The following is a 16,409-nucleotide window of genomic DNA, read 5'->3' on the forward strand; positions in this document are numbered from 1 at the left end:
GCTTGTATTTAGGTTCTATATAGCTTGAGAAGTTCTTTTTCACTTGGTAGCATATTAATCAAGTATTTAACAGTTGCTAGAGTCATATATATTTATCAAGAAATCAGATTTGATTTATGAAATTGTTCTTTGTGTACATCGATGTTCATTCCTGTGAGGTAGATTGGAGAAGAGAGGAAGGAGAAGCTCAAGGGAGTTCAGTGGTATATAACTCCCTTCCTTGTCACTAGTCCTTCTTTTCCTGGACTTGAAGGAAGATGTGTGAATAGTGAAGCTAAAATATTTTACAGGCTTATTGATAAAACCTAAATCTTTCTATACTCCTAAAGGGTAAAAGTAAATTTAACTTAATGCTACTGAAGTGTACATAGAAAAATGATAAAATTTGTGTTATAGTATATTTTACCAAATTTTTTTAAGTAAATACAAGGCCATAAAGGGATAATTGTTAAAATTCTGAATTTTTAAATACTCAGGATAGCAGTCAGTCAAGATTAGCAGGAGGAGAGACAGTGGACATGGACTGTACATTGGTTAGTGAAACTGTGCTTTTAAAAATGAAGAAGCAAGAGCAGAAGAGAGAAAAAAGCCCAAGTAAGATTTGATTTATTTTTAATTTTAATAAAAATGTGGAGGGAAGTTTATAGTTGTACCATTGTACTGATGAGCACAAGTCACCTCTTCACCATAAACCAGTTTTTTTGCTGTTCTGATAATATTAGTTTCTTCTTAGTAAAGGTGAGTTTCAGTATTTCAGGAAAAAAATCCTTAACCAAAATAAATTTTATTTCAGAAAGAATTCATATTGTTTCCATGGGTCTGCAAATCACACTGGCTGCCAGTTTTGTAAATAAAGTTTTATTGGAACATAGCCTCACTCACTTGTTTATGTATTGCCTACGGCTGCTTCCACAATACAAAAGCAGAGTTGAGTAGTTGCTGCCGAGACCTTATTGGCCCCACAGGCCTAAAATATTAGTAAATATTTAGTAAATTAGTAAATATCCAACTCTTTAAAAAAAAGTTTGCTGATCCTTGGTTTTGAGAACTTTTTGTAAAAGATATAAAAGGGAATCTTGAGAGTCCTGTTTTAGAAATAGGATTTTCCAAAGAAATTTTATAAAAAAAAGAGGGGGGATTCTACTGAGAAGTATTAGTATAGATTTGCAAATTAGCAGTAAACTAAGAATGATAGTATATATACTGAATTACTTTGCTATATTCTGCTTCTACAGAAAAGGGGATTTGGCCAAATTAGGGATCTACAGCCCTTTGTAGTGAGAAACTGTTAGTTCTTCATCTAAAACCTTAATATTCAATGGAAGGATTTTGGTTGGCAACACCTTAGGAACATTCCTAACTACAGAGGCATATGACATCAGGTCAACTAGACTGTCATTTATCACCCTTACGTAGGAAAGGGTTAGGAACTGCCACATGGGGATGCCTTGCTAGAAGCAGAGACATTTTCCAGTGATCATCTGTTAGAAACTAAAGACATTCAGATGTTTGTGCATTCCCCATCTTCTGCTGAATGTTCCTTAGCCTACCTGCTCCGGGCTGAATAATGAAACAGCCAGTCTTATCCTTATTTCTTTTGAAACACGTTACCTCTTGCTGCCCTAAATGTAGTAAGTGAGAAAAAAATTTAATACTTTACCTTAATTCTTTGTTCTTCAGTAATGAACAACTATCCATATGATCAAGTAGTTGGCTGCCAGGGTGGAGAAGACAGAACTTATTAAAAGAAAAACCTTAATGTTGATTTGTTGTCTTTTTATAATACATGGCTATTAACTTTCTTCTTAAGAAGATACTTTGCATTTTTTTAATTGAGGTCATAATAGTTTATAACATTGTGGAATTTCAGTTGTACGTTATTATTTGTCAGTCACCATATATGTGTGCCCCTTACCCCTTATGCCCACCTCCCGACCCCCTTCCCCTCTGGTAACCACTGAACTGTTCTCCTTGTCCATGTGTTAGTTTATCTTACGCATATGAGTGAAATCATACGGTGTTTGTCTTTCTCTGTCTGGCGTATTTCACTTAATGTAATACCCTTCAGGTCCATCCATGTTGTTGCAAATGGGACATTTTTGTCTTTTTTTATGGCTGAGTAGTATTCCATTGTATATAAATACACACTACATCTTCTTTATCTAGTCATCAGTCGTTGGGGACTTGGGTTGCTTCCACTTCTTGGCTATTGTGACTTATGCTACAATGAACATAGGGGTGCATAAGCCTCTGAATTGTTGATTTCAAGTTCTTTGGATAAATACCCAGTAGTGGGATAGCTGGGTCATGTGGTATTTCTATTTTCAATTTTTTGAGAAACCGCCATACTGTTTTCCATAGTGGCTGCACCATTTTGCACTCCCACTAGCAGTGTATGAAGGTTCCCTTTTCTCCACATCCTCTCCAACATTTGTTATTTTTGTCTTGGTGATTATAGCCATTCTAACGGATGTAAGGTGATATCTAAGTGTAGTTTTGATTTGCATTTCCCTGATGATTTGTGATGTTGAACAACTTTTCATGTGCCTGTTGGCTGTCTGTATATCTTCTTTGGAAAAATGCCTGTTCAGATCTTCTGCCCATTTTTTGATTGGGTTGTTTGTGTTTTTGTTCTTGAGTTGTATGAGTTCTTTATATATTTTGGAGATTAACCCGCTGTTGGATATGTGATTTGCAAATATTTTCTCTCAGTAGGTGGGTTGTCTTTTTGTTTTGTTCCTGGTTTCCTTTGCCTTGCAGAAGCTCTTTAGTCTGAGGAAGTCCCACTTGTTTAGTTTTCCTTTTGTTTACCTTGCCCAAGCAGACATGGTATTTGAAAAGATCCTTCTAAGACCAATGTCAACGAATGTACTGCCTGTATTTTCTTCTAGGAGTTTTATGGTTTCAGGTCTTACCTTCAAGTCTTTGATCCATTTTGAGTTAATTTTTGTGTATGGCAAAAGATAATGGTCTGCTTTCGTTTTTTTGCATGTGGCTATCCAGTTTTCCCAATACCATTTATTGAAGAGACTTTCCTTTCTCCATTATATGTTCTTAGCTCCTTTGTCAAAGATTAGCTGTCCATAGATATGTGTGGATTTATTTGTTTTTTGGGAGGATTTTTTAGTGAGGAAGATTCACCCTGAGCTAATATCTGTTGCCAATCTTCTTCTTTTTTCCTTGAGGAAGATTAGCCCTGAACTAACATCTCTGCCAGTCTTCCTCTATTTTGTATGTGAGATGCCTCCACAGCATGGCTGATGTTTAGAGTAGATCTGTGCCTGGAATCCGAACCCACCAACTCAGACCACTGAAGCAGAGTGCACAGAACCATAACGACTTGGTCATGGGGCTTGCCACTCGTAGATGTGTCATTTTATTTCTGGGCTTTCAATTCTCTTCCATTGATCTGTTTGTCTGTTTTTGTGCCAGTACCATGCTGTTTCGATACTATAGCTTTGTATTATATTTTGAAGTCAGGGATTGTGATGCCTCCAGCTTTGTTCTTTTTTCTCAGGATTGCTTTAGCTATTTAGAATCTTTTGTTACCCCAGCTGAATTTTGTTGCCCCATGTGAATTTTAGGATTCCTTGTTCTATTTCCGTGAAGAATGTCATTGAGATTCTGGTTGGGTTGCATTGAATCTGTAGATTGCTTTAGGTAGTATGGCTATTTTAAGAATGTTTATTCTTCCAGTCCATGTGCATGGAATATCTTTCCATTTCTTTATGTCATCATCAACTTCTTTCAATAATGTCTTATAGTTTTCATTGTATAAATCTTTCACCTCCTTGGTTGAATTTATTCCTAGATATTTTATTCTTTTTGCTGTGATTGTATTCTTGAGTTATCTTTCTGTTAGCTCATTATTAGAATGTAGAAATGCAACAGATTTTTAAGTTGATTTTTCTACCCTGCAACTTTGCTGTAGTTGTTGATTATTTCTAATAGTTTTCTGATGGATTCTTTTTAAGATGTTCTATATGTAAAATCATGTTGTCTGCAAACAGCAAGAGTTTCACTTCTTCGTTGCCTATTTGGATTCCTTTTATTTCTTTTTCTCGCCTAATTACTTTGGCCAAAACCTCCAGTACTATGTTGAATAAGAGTGGCGAGAGTGGATACCCTTATCCTGTTCCTGTTCTCAGAGGGATGGCTTTCAGTTTTTCCCAAGTGAGTTTGATGTCGGCTGTGGGTTTGTCATATGTGGTCTTTATTATGTTGAAGTACTTTCCTTCTGTGCCCATTTTATTGAGAGTTTTTATCGTAAGTGGATACTGGATCTTGTCAAATACTTTCTCTGCGTCTATGGAGATGATCCTGTGGTTTTTGTTCCTCATTTTGTTAATGTCGTGTATCATATTGATTTGTGGATGATAAACCATCCCTAAGTCCCTAGTATAAATTCCACTTGATCATGGTGTATGATCTTGTTAATGTATTGCTGTATTTAGTTTTCCAATATTTTGTTGAGGATTTTTCTATCTATGTTCATCAGTGATATTGGCCTGTAACTTTCCTTTTTTGTGTTGTCCTTGTCTGGCTTTGGCATCAGGGTGTTGTTGGCTCCGTAAAATGTGATAGGAAGTATTCCATCTTCTTCAGCTTTTTGAAATAGCTTGAGAATGATAGGCATTAAATCTTCATTAAATGTTTGGTAGAATTCTCCAGAGAAGCCATCTGGTCCTGGACTTTTGTTTTTTGGGAGGTTTTTGATTATTGTTCCAATCTCTTTACTTATAATTGGTCTATTCAGATTCTCTATTTCTTCTTGATTCAGTTTTGGGAGGTTGTATCGTCTAAGAATTTATCCATTTCTTCTAGATTGTCCAGTTTGTTGGCATACAGTTTTTCATAGTATTCTCTTACAATGCTTTGTATTTCTATGGTATCCATCATTTCTCCTCTTTCATTTCTAATTTTATTTATTTGCGCCTTCTCTCTTTTTTCCTTAGTGAGTCTGGCTAAGGGTTTGTGAGTTTTGTATATCTTCTCAAAGAACCAGCTCTTGGTTTCATTGATCCTTTCTATTGTTTGTTTCAATTTCATTTATTTCTGCTCTGAGTTTTACTATTTCCCTCCTTCTGCTGACTTTGGGCTTTGTTTGTTCTACTTTTTCTAGTTCTGTTAGATGTAATTTAAGGTTGCTTATTTGAGATTTTTCTTGTTTGTTAAGGTAGGCCTGTATTGCTATGAATTTCCTTCTTAGGACTACTTTTGCTGCATCCCATATGAGTTGGTGTGCTGTATGTTCATTTTCATTTGTCTCCAGATATTTTTTGATTTCTCCTTTAATTTCTTCATTCATCCATTTCAGTAGGACATTGTTTAGTCTCCATGTTTGTGACTTTCTCAGCTTTTTTGTTGTGGTTGATTTCTAGTTTCATAGCATTATGTTCGGAAATGATGCTTGATACGATTTCAGTCTTCTTAAATTTATTGAGGCTTGCCTTGTTTCCCAAGATATGGTCTATCCTTGAGAATGTTCCATGTGCACTTGAGAAGAATGTGTATTCTGCTGTTTTTGGATAGAGTGTTCTATATATGTGTGTGTGTGTGTGTGTTAAGTCCATCTGGTCTAGTTTTTCATTTAAATCCACTTTCCGTCTTGACTTTCTGTCTGAATGATCTATCCATTGATGTAAGTGGGGTGTTAAGATCCCCTACTATTATTGTGCTGTTCTTAATATCTCCTTTTAGGTTTGTTAATGCTTGCTTTATATACTTTGGTGCTCCTCTGTTGGGTCCATGGATATCTATAAGTGTTATGTCTTCTTGGTGGAGTGTCCCTTTTATCATTATATACTGCCCCTCTTTGTTTCTCATAGCGTGTTTTATCTTGAAGTCTACTTTATCCGATATAAGTATGGCAACACCTGCTTTCCTTTGTTTGCCATTAGCTTAGAGTATTGTGTTCCATCCCTTCACTCTGAGCCTGTGACTGTTTTAGAGCTGAGATGTGCTTCCTGGAGGCAGCATATTGTTGAGTCTTGTTTTTTAATCTGTCTCACTACTCAGTGTCGTTTGATTGGAGAATTCAATCCATTTACATTTAGAGTGATTATTGATATATGAGGGCTTAATGCTGCCATTTTATCTCTCATTTTCTGGTTTTTGTGTGTTTCCCTTGTTTCCCATCCTGTGTTTTTGGACTACCAGTTCAGGTTGGTAGTTTTCTATGATGGTTTTCTCAATTTTCTCTGTATTTGTCATTTGTGTCTCTGTTCTGATTATTTGTTTAGTGGTTACCATGAGGTTTGTATTAAAAAACTCATGGGGGCTGACTCCATGGCCAAGTGGTTAAGTTCATGCGCTCCGCTGCGGCGGCCCAGGATTTGGATCCTGGGCATGGACATGACACCGCTCATCAGGCCACGATGAGGCGGCCCACATGCCACAACTAGAAGGACCTGCAACTAAGATATACAACTGTGTATGGGGGGGTTTGGGGAGATAACGCAGAAAAAAAAAATCATGGATGAGCTAGTCCATTTTCTGATAGCCTCTTATTTCCCTAGTCTAAGCCGTTTCCATCCCTTCCTTCTTCCCCGTCTAAGTTATTGTTGTCACAGCTTATTCCATCTTGTGTTGTGAGTTAGTGGTTAAAATGACAAGATTATATTTATTTTCGATGTTTTCCTTCCCTTTATCTTTGTTATAATTGTTTGCTAACCTGTCCTGATAGAGAGCTGCAATTTTCTGATTTTGTCTGCCTATTTATCTTCTTGCTCAAGGCTTTGTGAACCCTTTCTTTTTTTTTTTTTTTCCAGGTATGAGGGCCTTCTTGATCATTTCTTGTAGTGGGAGTCTTGTGGCAAAGAACTCTCTTAGCTTTTGTTTATCTGGGAAAGTTTTTATTTCTCCATCATATCTGAAGGATATTTTTGCTAGATAAAGTATTCTTGGCTGAAAGTTTTTGTCTTTCAGAGTTTTGAATATATCATTCCACTCTCTCCTAGACTGTCAGGTTCTGGTGAGAAAGCCACTGAAAGCCTGGTAGGGATTCCTTTGTGGGTTATTTTCTTCTGCCTTGCTGCCCTTAATATTTTTTCCTTGTGCTTGACTTTTGCCAGTTTTATTACTATATGCCTCGGAGAAGATGTTTTTACATTGATATAGTCCATAGTTCTATTAGCTTCCTTTACTTATATTTCCAGCTCCTTCCCCAGGTTTGGGCAGTTCTCAGCTCTTGGTTCTGAACAAGCTTTCTGCTCCATTCTCCCTCGCTTATCTCTCTGGAGTACCTGTAATCCTTATGATGCATTTCCTAATTGAGTTGGATATTTTTGGAGAATTGCTTCATTTCTTTTTAGTCTTAGTTCTCTCTCCTCCATCTGAAGCATTTCTGTATTTTCTTCCTTCCAGATTGCTAATTCTGTCCTCCATAATATCAGCTCTGATATTCAGGGAGTCCAGATTTTTCTTTATCTCACCCATTGTGTTTTTCGTCTCCAACATTTCTGATTTGTTTTTCTGTGGTTTCAGTCTCTTGTGAAGAATTCCTTCTCTTCATTAATTTTGTTCCTGATTTCATTGAACTGTCTATCCTATTGTCTTGGAACTCAAATTTCTTTATGCTAGTCATTTTGAATTCTCTGTTATTTAGATTATAAATTTCTCTGCCTTCTGGTGTGGAGTATTAATATATTTCTTCATATTGTTTGATGGTGTGGATTTTTGCCTTCACATAGTGATAGTATCTCATCTCAGATTCCATCTTCCACCACTGGGGGTCAGTCAGGAGCTCTGTATTCTGAGCCTGCCATGATCCCTGGCATCTATGCCTGTCCTTAGAATCTATGCTGACAGGGCCCATCTGTGACTGCCAGTTAGCTGGTTCACAGCTGCTGCTTTTCTAACATATGTACAGGTGCTCTGGCCAAGTGGCTTAGCTGGAACACTGTTGGGGGGGGGGGGGGCGTTGCTTTCTTTCGCATGCACGCTCCCAGGGGTATTCTTGCTCTGCTCTCGCTATCTGCTTTCCTGGGGTGCTAGCTTGATTAAGACACCCCCACAATAGCTTAGCTAACTCTGTGTGGGGCTTTCCCAAAGTCTGTGGGGGATCTTGGAGAAAGAAAGCATTCCCATGGAGAGCTACCTCTCCTTGTCCTTTGCTCAGAGCTGCACGTGGGCCCACGCCCTGGGTTGCTGCCAGGGAGGGAGAGGAGCTCGCCTTACCTCCTTCTACTTCCTCCTGAGGGGTCCAGCAGCTCCATCTTCAGACGTGTGGCTGCATGGGTCTCTCTGATGTCTTTTGTGTTGTGTGAATGTCCTCTTTTGATTTATGAATGTCCTTCTCATTATATCTTAGCAGAGAAAGTCTAAGGGAAAAGCTCACTCTGCCATGATTCTGATGTAACCTCTCAAGATACTTTGCTTTTAAGATTATTTTGTTCCTGGTATCAGCTCCTGATAATGTTTTCCTGATAAGGTTTTCCTTGTTTTTATAGAAAAGGAGAAAACTCAAGTATGACTACTTTGGCTTCAAATTTATCTAGTTGATTCAAAGAAGGTGATAGTTTCCCAAATATACTTAAAATATTTGCTTTTAAATAAAGAGAGATTAGAACTTGAATGAATGAATGGAAATAATTTTGGTTAAATGTGTTATTAGTACTATTGATGCATAATGAATCACTCCAGTAACTTAGAAGATTAAAATGACAACAATCATTTTCTTATCTTTCGTAGTTTCTATGGCTCAGGAATTCAGGAAGGACTTGGCTGGATGGTTCTGTGTCTGGGTCTCTCATGTAGTTGTAGATGGATGGTAGCTAGAGCTGGAATAACAGAGGGCTAGACAGATGGGGGTGACTTGGCATCTCTGTCCTTGTTCAGTCTCAGGGCTTCTCCATATGGTCTTTGCACATGGGCTGGTTTGAGCTTCCTCATCACATGAAGACTAGGTTCTCAGAGTGAGCACCCCAAAAGAGCAAGGTAGAGGTGCATGGCATTTTTATGATCTGGCCTCAGAAGTTTCACAGTGTCACAAACAGCTGCCCAGGTTCAAAGCAAGAGAACATAGCCTTCACCTCTCAGTGGGAGGAGTACCAAGATCATATTTTGAGAATAGCACATGAGATAGGAGATATTGTTGAGGCCTTCTTTGGAAAAAAACAGTCTGCCCATTTTACCCATAACATAAACCTTTTTAATACTTAGAATTAGTTAAGAATGAAACATACCAATAAAAACTGAATTATTGCTAGTATTTTGATTCAAAAAATGTTTTTATATCCCTGCTCTGTGTTAGACTTACTAGATATTATGATAGAAAGATCAATATGGACATAGTCTTTGTCCTCAAGTATTTCACAATCAGAAGTCAGACCAACAAAAAAATAAATCAGCAATTATTTACAAATTTGACCCTCAACATGAAAAATGAACAAATGTTTAATCATTTAATAAATATCAAGCCACAGTTCTATACTAGGAAGTGTTCCAGGAACTAGAAATAATGAGTAAACAGAACAAAAGTACCTACTTCATGCAACTTACATTCTAATAGTGGAGACACAAGCAGATGTTTGGTGTGATAGATGATGGTAAGTTCTGGAGAAAGATAATAGAGCACCATGGGTTCATGGGGAGGTAGTTTATACAGAGCCATCTCGGCAGGATCTGTCACGTTTGTTAGCCAACTGGGTCTGTTTCTGGTTTTTTTGGTAAACTCTGGTGTTTTTTAAAATGGGACTATGTAATGAAAAATGTAGCTAGTACTATGAAGATGAATTTAGCACTTTGTATGTCAGATATGGAATTGAATTCATCATTTTGATCAACACTAAACTACCAAGTGTTAATGATAATGCAATAAAATACTTTTTTTGCTATCACTATAGAAAAATAAGTAGGTAAGCAAAATTCTATAGAGATTTTAATGTCAGCTATTTATACACATTTTATTTAAACTTAGTATTTTTCATCGTTCATTATGATGTATATTCTATTCCTCACTATTTCTTTGGTGCAACTCCTTTTGGTTTAGTATGAATTATGCATGAACTGATATGGAGAAAAAGATTTTTAATGTTTGTAATGACAATAACAAAAACTAGCATTCTTTTCACACAAGTAAAGGACATTTAAAGCCATAACATAAAGCCTTTGTGAATGTACAGTAACTACCCAGACTTGGGGATTTATTTTGGTCTTGTGCACAAGTGAATTGTTTAGTGGCAGTTACCACAAGTTTCAAATTGGTCAAATAGAAATCAAAAAGCTTGTTTGTTGCCCTGAGCCAATGCTCTTTTATGTAGATGGAGAAAGAAAAATGAATGATAGCTTGGAAGATATGTTTGATCGGACAACACATGAAGAATATGAATCCTGTTTGGCAGATAGCTTCCCCCAAGTAGCAGATGAAGAGGAGGAATTGTCAGCTGTCACAAAGAAACCAAACAGTAAGCCTATTGTCTTTCTGATTATGGCTTCTCAGTTACCTGAGTTCAGTAAATTGTCATCCTGCTAATTAATGGAGACTTGATGAGGTATATTAACAATGAAAGTTTCAAGTTTCTTGTATAAATTTCTTTTTCACAGATTTTTTTGAGATAATTTTAGACTAATAGAAGAGTTAGAAGAAATAGTTTAGAGGATTCCCCTGTGCCTTTCACTCAGCTTTGCCCTTACATTGACATCTTATGTAACTATAAAATATTCATTAAAACTTAGACAGTAATCTTGATTCGATACGTTTTTCTATGACATATGCATAAAGTTTATAAAAGTTTTGAGAAACTTTAAAGTAATACGTTAGTCATTGTAATAGAGCGAAAAGAGAAAGTTTTGCAGAAAACAGACCCATTTTCTGCTTGAATGCTTTACCTTCCAAGACAACATATCTAATGTAAATGTATATATGTCAGTCTTCTTAAGATCCGTTTCATTAGAAACAGTAATTTATAATGTAGGGTAGCAATTAAAAGAAGAATACTCTAAGTGAAACTCTTAGATAGTCTGAATTGAAAATTAGAATTTTTGCTAAATATCTCATTTTCTTACTGTAAGTCAGAGTTTTTTAATCTAGTGCAAAGGTCATTTTATGCTGATTTAAATGAGCACCCCTCCTGCTGTGGTACAGTCTACCTTGATTATGTTTTCCTCCGGCTTCTGTCAGGTTTTTTAAATGACAGGCCTTAGCTCAGGGTGAATGAACCCTAACCAAAGATACGGAACAGCATGCTTTCACTTGTTCAGTCCATGGCAAAAATTTGATCCAGCAAATTTTGTAATAAAAATTTACAAATGTTCAATTCACTTTTTACCCCAAGAAGAGCCTTTTACATATTGGTTTCACTTCAAAAAAGGATATTTTTTTATAAGACAAAATTATTAATTTCTATCTCTTTTTTTGGTTACATTTCACGCTGACCATCTCAAAATTTTCTCACTCTGCTTTTGTGGCAATGCAGCACTGTTGGTTTTGTTTGGGGTTTTTTTGGTGAGGAAGATCATCCCTGAGCTAACGTCTCTTGCCAGTCTCTGTTTTTGCTTGGGGAAGGTTGTCCCTGAGCTAGAGTCTGGCTGCGCTATTCTTTTAATCTCTGGCAACTTCTGTTTTCTAGCATATCCCCAAGACTCTTTTTCTCCCTCACATTCATTTTTTCTCATGCTTTTATTAACCACCTCTGAAAATATGATTCCAAATCTGCAACTCTACTTTGACTTCTCTGATGGATCTCAGTCCTGCATTTCTTAGTATCACTACTTCTGTGTCTCTTCAACAGCTTAAACGTCACATTTCTAAGCCAAGTTCCATTTATTTCTTACCAAGTGAGCTTTCAGACATTTTTATTTTTCCCAGTCACCCAGGCATGTAATTTAAGACTTCTTGTCCATTTATTTCATTTTCTTGACCCTCATATCACAGAGTCTACCTAGTCTTCCGTCACAGGAAGGAGCAAGTTTCAGGGAGGACATCAAAAGCTCAGTTCTGGATGTATTAATACTTACTAGATTTTCAGATGGAGCTGTTGAGTAGACTGTTGATATGTGTCGAGTTTGGACAAGAAACTCAGAATAAAAAAATGATTTGGGGGGCAGGAGGTCAACAGCAAGGAGATGGTTATTAAAGACATGAAACTGAGTGAGATCACCAAAGTACTGAATATAAATAGAAAAAAGAAGCATTGCAAGTTCTGACTTCTGGGGTATGGCAACTTTAAAAGGTGGGAGAAACAAAGAACCAGCAAAGGAAATTGAAAAGGAGCTGCAGCCTGTGAAGTAGGAGGGAAACAAGCGTATATGCTGTTGTGGAAGACAAGTGAAAAAGATGTTTCTGTATATTCATCACTCGCAGGCTCATCCTCTCTCTTCTGCACCTCACACTTGAGTCCAACTACCTATTTGACATATTATGAGCTCCTTGAACTTAATATATTCAAATTAGAAATATTTATTTTTCTACCCAAATTTGATCTTCCCCTGCCTTTCTGAGTGTCATTAAACCTCAGTAACTATCCTCCCAGTTACTTAAGATAGAAATGTAGGAGTCATATGTGACTTCTTTCACCTCTCCTTTATGTCCAGTCTAATACCCTGGCAGTGCTATCTCCAGAAGATATGTCATAACACTTCACTTTTCTCCCTCTCTGTAGCTACTGCCCTAGTCTAAACCACTCTAACTCTACCTGTTTTGTTGTAGGCCTTCTAACTGGTCTTTTTATATCAGTCATTTCTCCTCTCTAGTCCAGTCTTTACAGAGACTCAAAAGTGATTTTTTTTAAAATTAGATTATATTATCTTCTTGTCTAAAACCCTTTGGTGGAAAGAAGATATTTGGGTGGCCAATAAGTATATGAAAATATGCTCAATATTATTGGATATCAGGGACAGAGATGCCACTTCACACCCACTAGAATGGTTAAGAAGACTGATAATATCTAGTATTAGCAAGGGTGAGAACTGGAATGTTCAAACAGTGCTAGTGGGAGTATGAAACTGTACTTTGGAAACAATTCAGCAAGGTTTTTAAAACAGCTTTATTGAGGTTGATCAGTTTTTTGTAAAGTTACACATACATCTATCCTCAGCAATTCCAGTGATCCAGCAGTTCCACTCCTAGGTATACACCCAAGAAAAATGAAAACATGTTCACAGAAAGATGTGTTCAAGAATTTTCGTAGCAGTGCTATTTGTAATGGCTCAGAACTGGAAACAACCCAAATGTCCATCAATAGGTGAAGAAATGTAAACTGTGGTGTGTTCATATAATGGATATTACTTCTCAACAAAAAGGAGAGAACTACTAGACTCAACAGCGTGGATGAATCTCCAAAACTTGTTGAGCTAGAAAAATGCGAAAGATGAAAAAGAATATATACCATATACTCCCAGTAATCTGAAGTTCTAAAACAGGCATAACTAAGCTATGGTGATAATCAAATCAGTGATTGTAGGGGAAGGAAGGGACGTGAGAGAATATTTTTGTGCATGAGAAACAGCAGAATAGGAGAAAACTTCCAGCGGTGATGGAAATGTCCTCTGTCTTGATTTGGGTGGCAGTTATAGTGGAATATGCACGTGTCAAGATTCGTCATAGTACACTTACAATCAGTGTACATTGTATGTAAATTATGCCTCAACAAAGTAAATTTGAGTCTTCAGTGGCTTCCTGTTGCACTTAGAATAAAATTCAAACTCCTTTCCTTTGGGCCTTCAAGGCCCATTGTGATCTGATACCTGCCCACCTCTCCCTCAACACTTTCTTCACTAAATCTCAACCCCTCTGGCCTGCTCTTAGTTCTTAGGGCATACTGCACGTTTTCCTCTCTCAAGACCTTTACTGTTCTACCTCGTCTCACGGCTGACTTCTTTTTATTCATCAGTTACCACCTTACGTGTTCTTCCTCAGATAAGCCTTACGTGTCTGCTTGCTTAATGTCTGTTTCCCTCACTGCAGTGTAAACCCCATGAGGAGAGGAGACCTGGTCTCTCTCGTTCTACATTCTTTGTCCAGAACTTAGTACAAAGCTTAGTAAAGGTCCATTATTTGAATAGATGATGGCAATGGGCTGTTTGAGTCTAGACAACTTGGGATTGAGGTCCATGAGCTCTAGTTCTTATTTTGTCACCAGTTTTCTGATAAAATTCTTTAATCTCTTTATTTCCTAGTTATAACCCACCTTAAAGACACATTATAAAAAATCAACAAGACTAGTAAGTGAAACATTAAAAGCTATCTTGTTATTTGGTGCCAAATGATAACGAGTGTATGAGTAGTTCTTCTAAAGCTTAAAATACTTTCATTTATAGTCAATATGTGTGTACTTTTATATCTAGTTTTTAAGTCTAAAATACTTTTATAGATATGATTTTTATCTCTTTAGTAATTCTGAGGTAAGCAAGATAATCTGTGCTCTCCTCATTGTGCAGATGAAAAAAAAAGGAAAAACGAGTTGCCCAGGGACCTAGAGTGTGAAACCAAATAAAAATGGAAGTTTGGCACATGCCCTTTTTTATTTTTCAAAAAAAAAAAAAAAAGCTAATTGTTTCTCAGTAAGGTCTACATTCACTTTGTGGTATGCTTGTTTACAGCTCATGGTGATAAACAAGATAAAGTCAAACAGAAAGCATTTGTGGAGCCGTATTTTAAAGATGATGAAAGGTAAGTAGGTTTTGATTAATACCAGCAATGTGATTGGATGTATAACAGAGCTATCTTTGTCAGAGTATCTTTGAGCTGTTCACATTGCTACTTTGATTAAAATAGAATGCATATCGTTTACTTTATTACCATAACAAAGATAGAACTCAAGCATAAAAATGACAAATTTTTAAATTAAAAAAACTTCACCACCACTACCCTTTTTTTGGCAGTGGTGATAGTTATTTTCTCTGCTTTATTACAACACTTTACTCTTAGTCTACTTTTTTGTGAACTTTATTTGGGAATTTTTTAAATTGTATACTGTAAATTTTATATAGTTTGAGACTTTAGGTGGCAAGCCTTAGATTATGCTTTAGAATTATTTTATGAGAATTTTTAAACCTTAAAAAAAAACTTTAAACATTTAAACATGACTTTGAACTATAATGCTACTTTCTGCCTTTTATGCAAAGATTGCAAATTCTGTAATTTTTAGTCATATACTCTTGATTCCAGAAGTGAACTAAGACACAGTAATTCATTCAAGAAAAATCTTTTGCTTTTTTTTCTTTAAGTTATGCTGTTGGCAAATTGAGTCACTTAGTAAGCAAAGTTATTCCTTCTATTTTTATATCTATCAAGAATTTAAAAAATCTGACAGGCCAAGATAAATTTTTATTGATGCCTATAAGACTAATGGATATGAGCTGTCATTTTATTGCTAAATGATTCTTTTCTTTTATTTACCAGTTTTTCAAAGAAATAGTACCCTAGCATCTCAAGTGTGACCAGAGAGTTTGTTAAGTATCATTATGAATTCATGGATTTAAGTATATTTGATATGTCTCAACTCATTGCAGTTATTAATCCTTATTGATACTCAAATTGTCCCATCTTTGCCCAGTAGAAGCCTCTTTGAATGGATACTACCTTAGTCGTCTTTCATACATTCATTGCTTCTTGTATAATAAGATGTTCTAGACTGTCTTGTACACTTTCTGCCATAGGCCTGGAATCTGCCATTTCTCCAGGACCCTCAGTTTCTTTTAGTGAGAAATGATATTTAGGCCACAGTCTGGCCGCTAGGGTTGCTCATTGCTGTGATTAGTCATTGTTTCTAGATCTTTTAGGTGGACAGAGTTAGAAATAATGTTTTATTTCATTTTGTTTTATTCAGTTAAACTACACTTGTTCATACTCATAGCTCCCATTCAAGTTCAGGACTACAGGATTTTTACGTAACCCTCTGTCCCATCTCTACTTTCCTGCCTACTGAAAATCCCACTTCTCAGTGCCACCAGCGTCGTTCCTGATTTAACTTTATTCCACAATACACAAAGAGAACAGTCTCAGAATAGTACAGACTATCACCAGTGATATTTTATGAAAATGGTTTCAGACTTTTTTGTATCTTTTTGTCCTTAAGATATATCCTGTCAGAAATGTACAGTCATATCACTATGTTGTAAAGTCACTTAGGATAATTATTTTCTGTGTAGTTATGCCACCAACCTAGTACCCAGGTTTGTTTTGTTTTGATTCTGATTTTTTAGGAGTTACTTTTTCTTTAATTCATTTTTAAAATTAGGTAAATTATATACATGGTACCAGAGGCTACAAAACAAGATGTATTCAGATAAGTCTAGCTTCTATCCTTGTTCCCTTCACCCTGTTAGCTCTCCATCCCTATGGGTGACCATTTGAAATTTGTGGTTTTCCATTTATTTTAAAAAATAAAACCAAATTTCTCTCCACATATATCTATATCAACATAGGTGCAGTTAGTTGCACTCTCTCCCCTTAGACAAATGGTAGA

The 16,409-nt window shown here is 36.4% G+C and overlaps 1 protein-coding gene across 10 annotated transcripts in view; it reads left to right on the plus strand.

Moving 5' to 3' along the window:
• RBBP8 (RB binding protein 8, endonuclease) overlaps positions 1-16,409 on the plus strand; it is a 103,884-nt gene that overhangs the window by 80,286 nt on the left and 7,189 nt on the right. For all 10 annotated transcript variants that reach the window (XM_046671593.1, XM_046671591.1, XM_046671595.1 and 7 more), the window contains 3 exons: positions 477-594; positions 10,263-10,406; positions 14,542-14,611. In XM_046671593.1, coding sequence (XP_046527549.1) covers positions 477-594; positions 10,263-10,406; positions 14,542-14,611 — 332 coding nt within the window. The remainder of the gene's footprint in view (positions 1-476; positions 595-10,262; positions 10,407-14,541; positions 14,612-16,409) is intronic.

This window comes from Equus quagga, chromosome 9 (assembly GCF_021613505.1).
Source record: "Equus quagga isolate Etosha38 chromosome 9, UCLA_HA_Equagga_1.0, whole genome shotgun sequence".
Classification (NCBI taxonomy): Eukaryota; Metazoa; Chordata; class Mammalia; order Perissodactyla; family Equidae; genus Equus; species Equus quagga.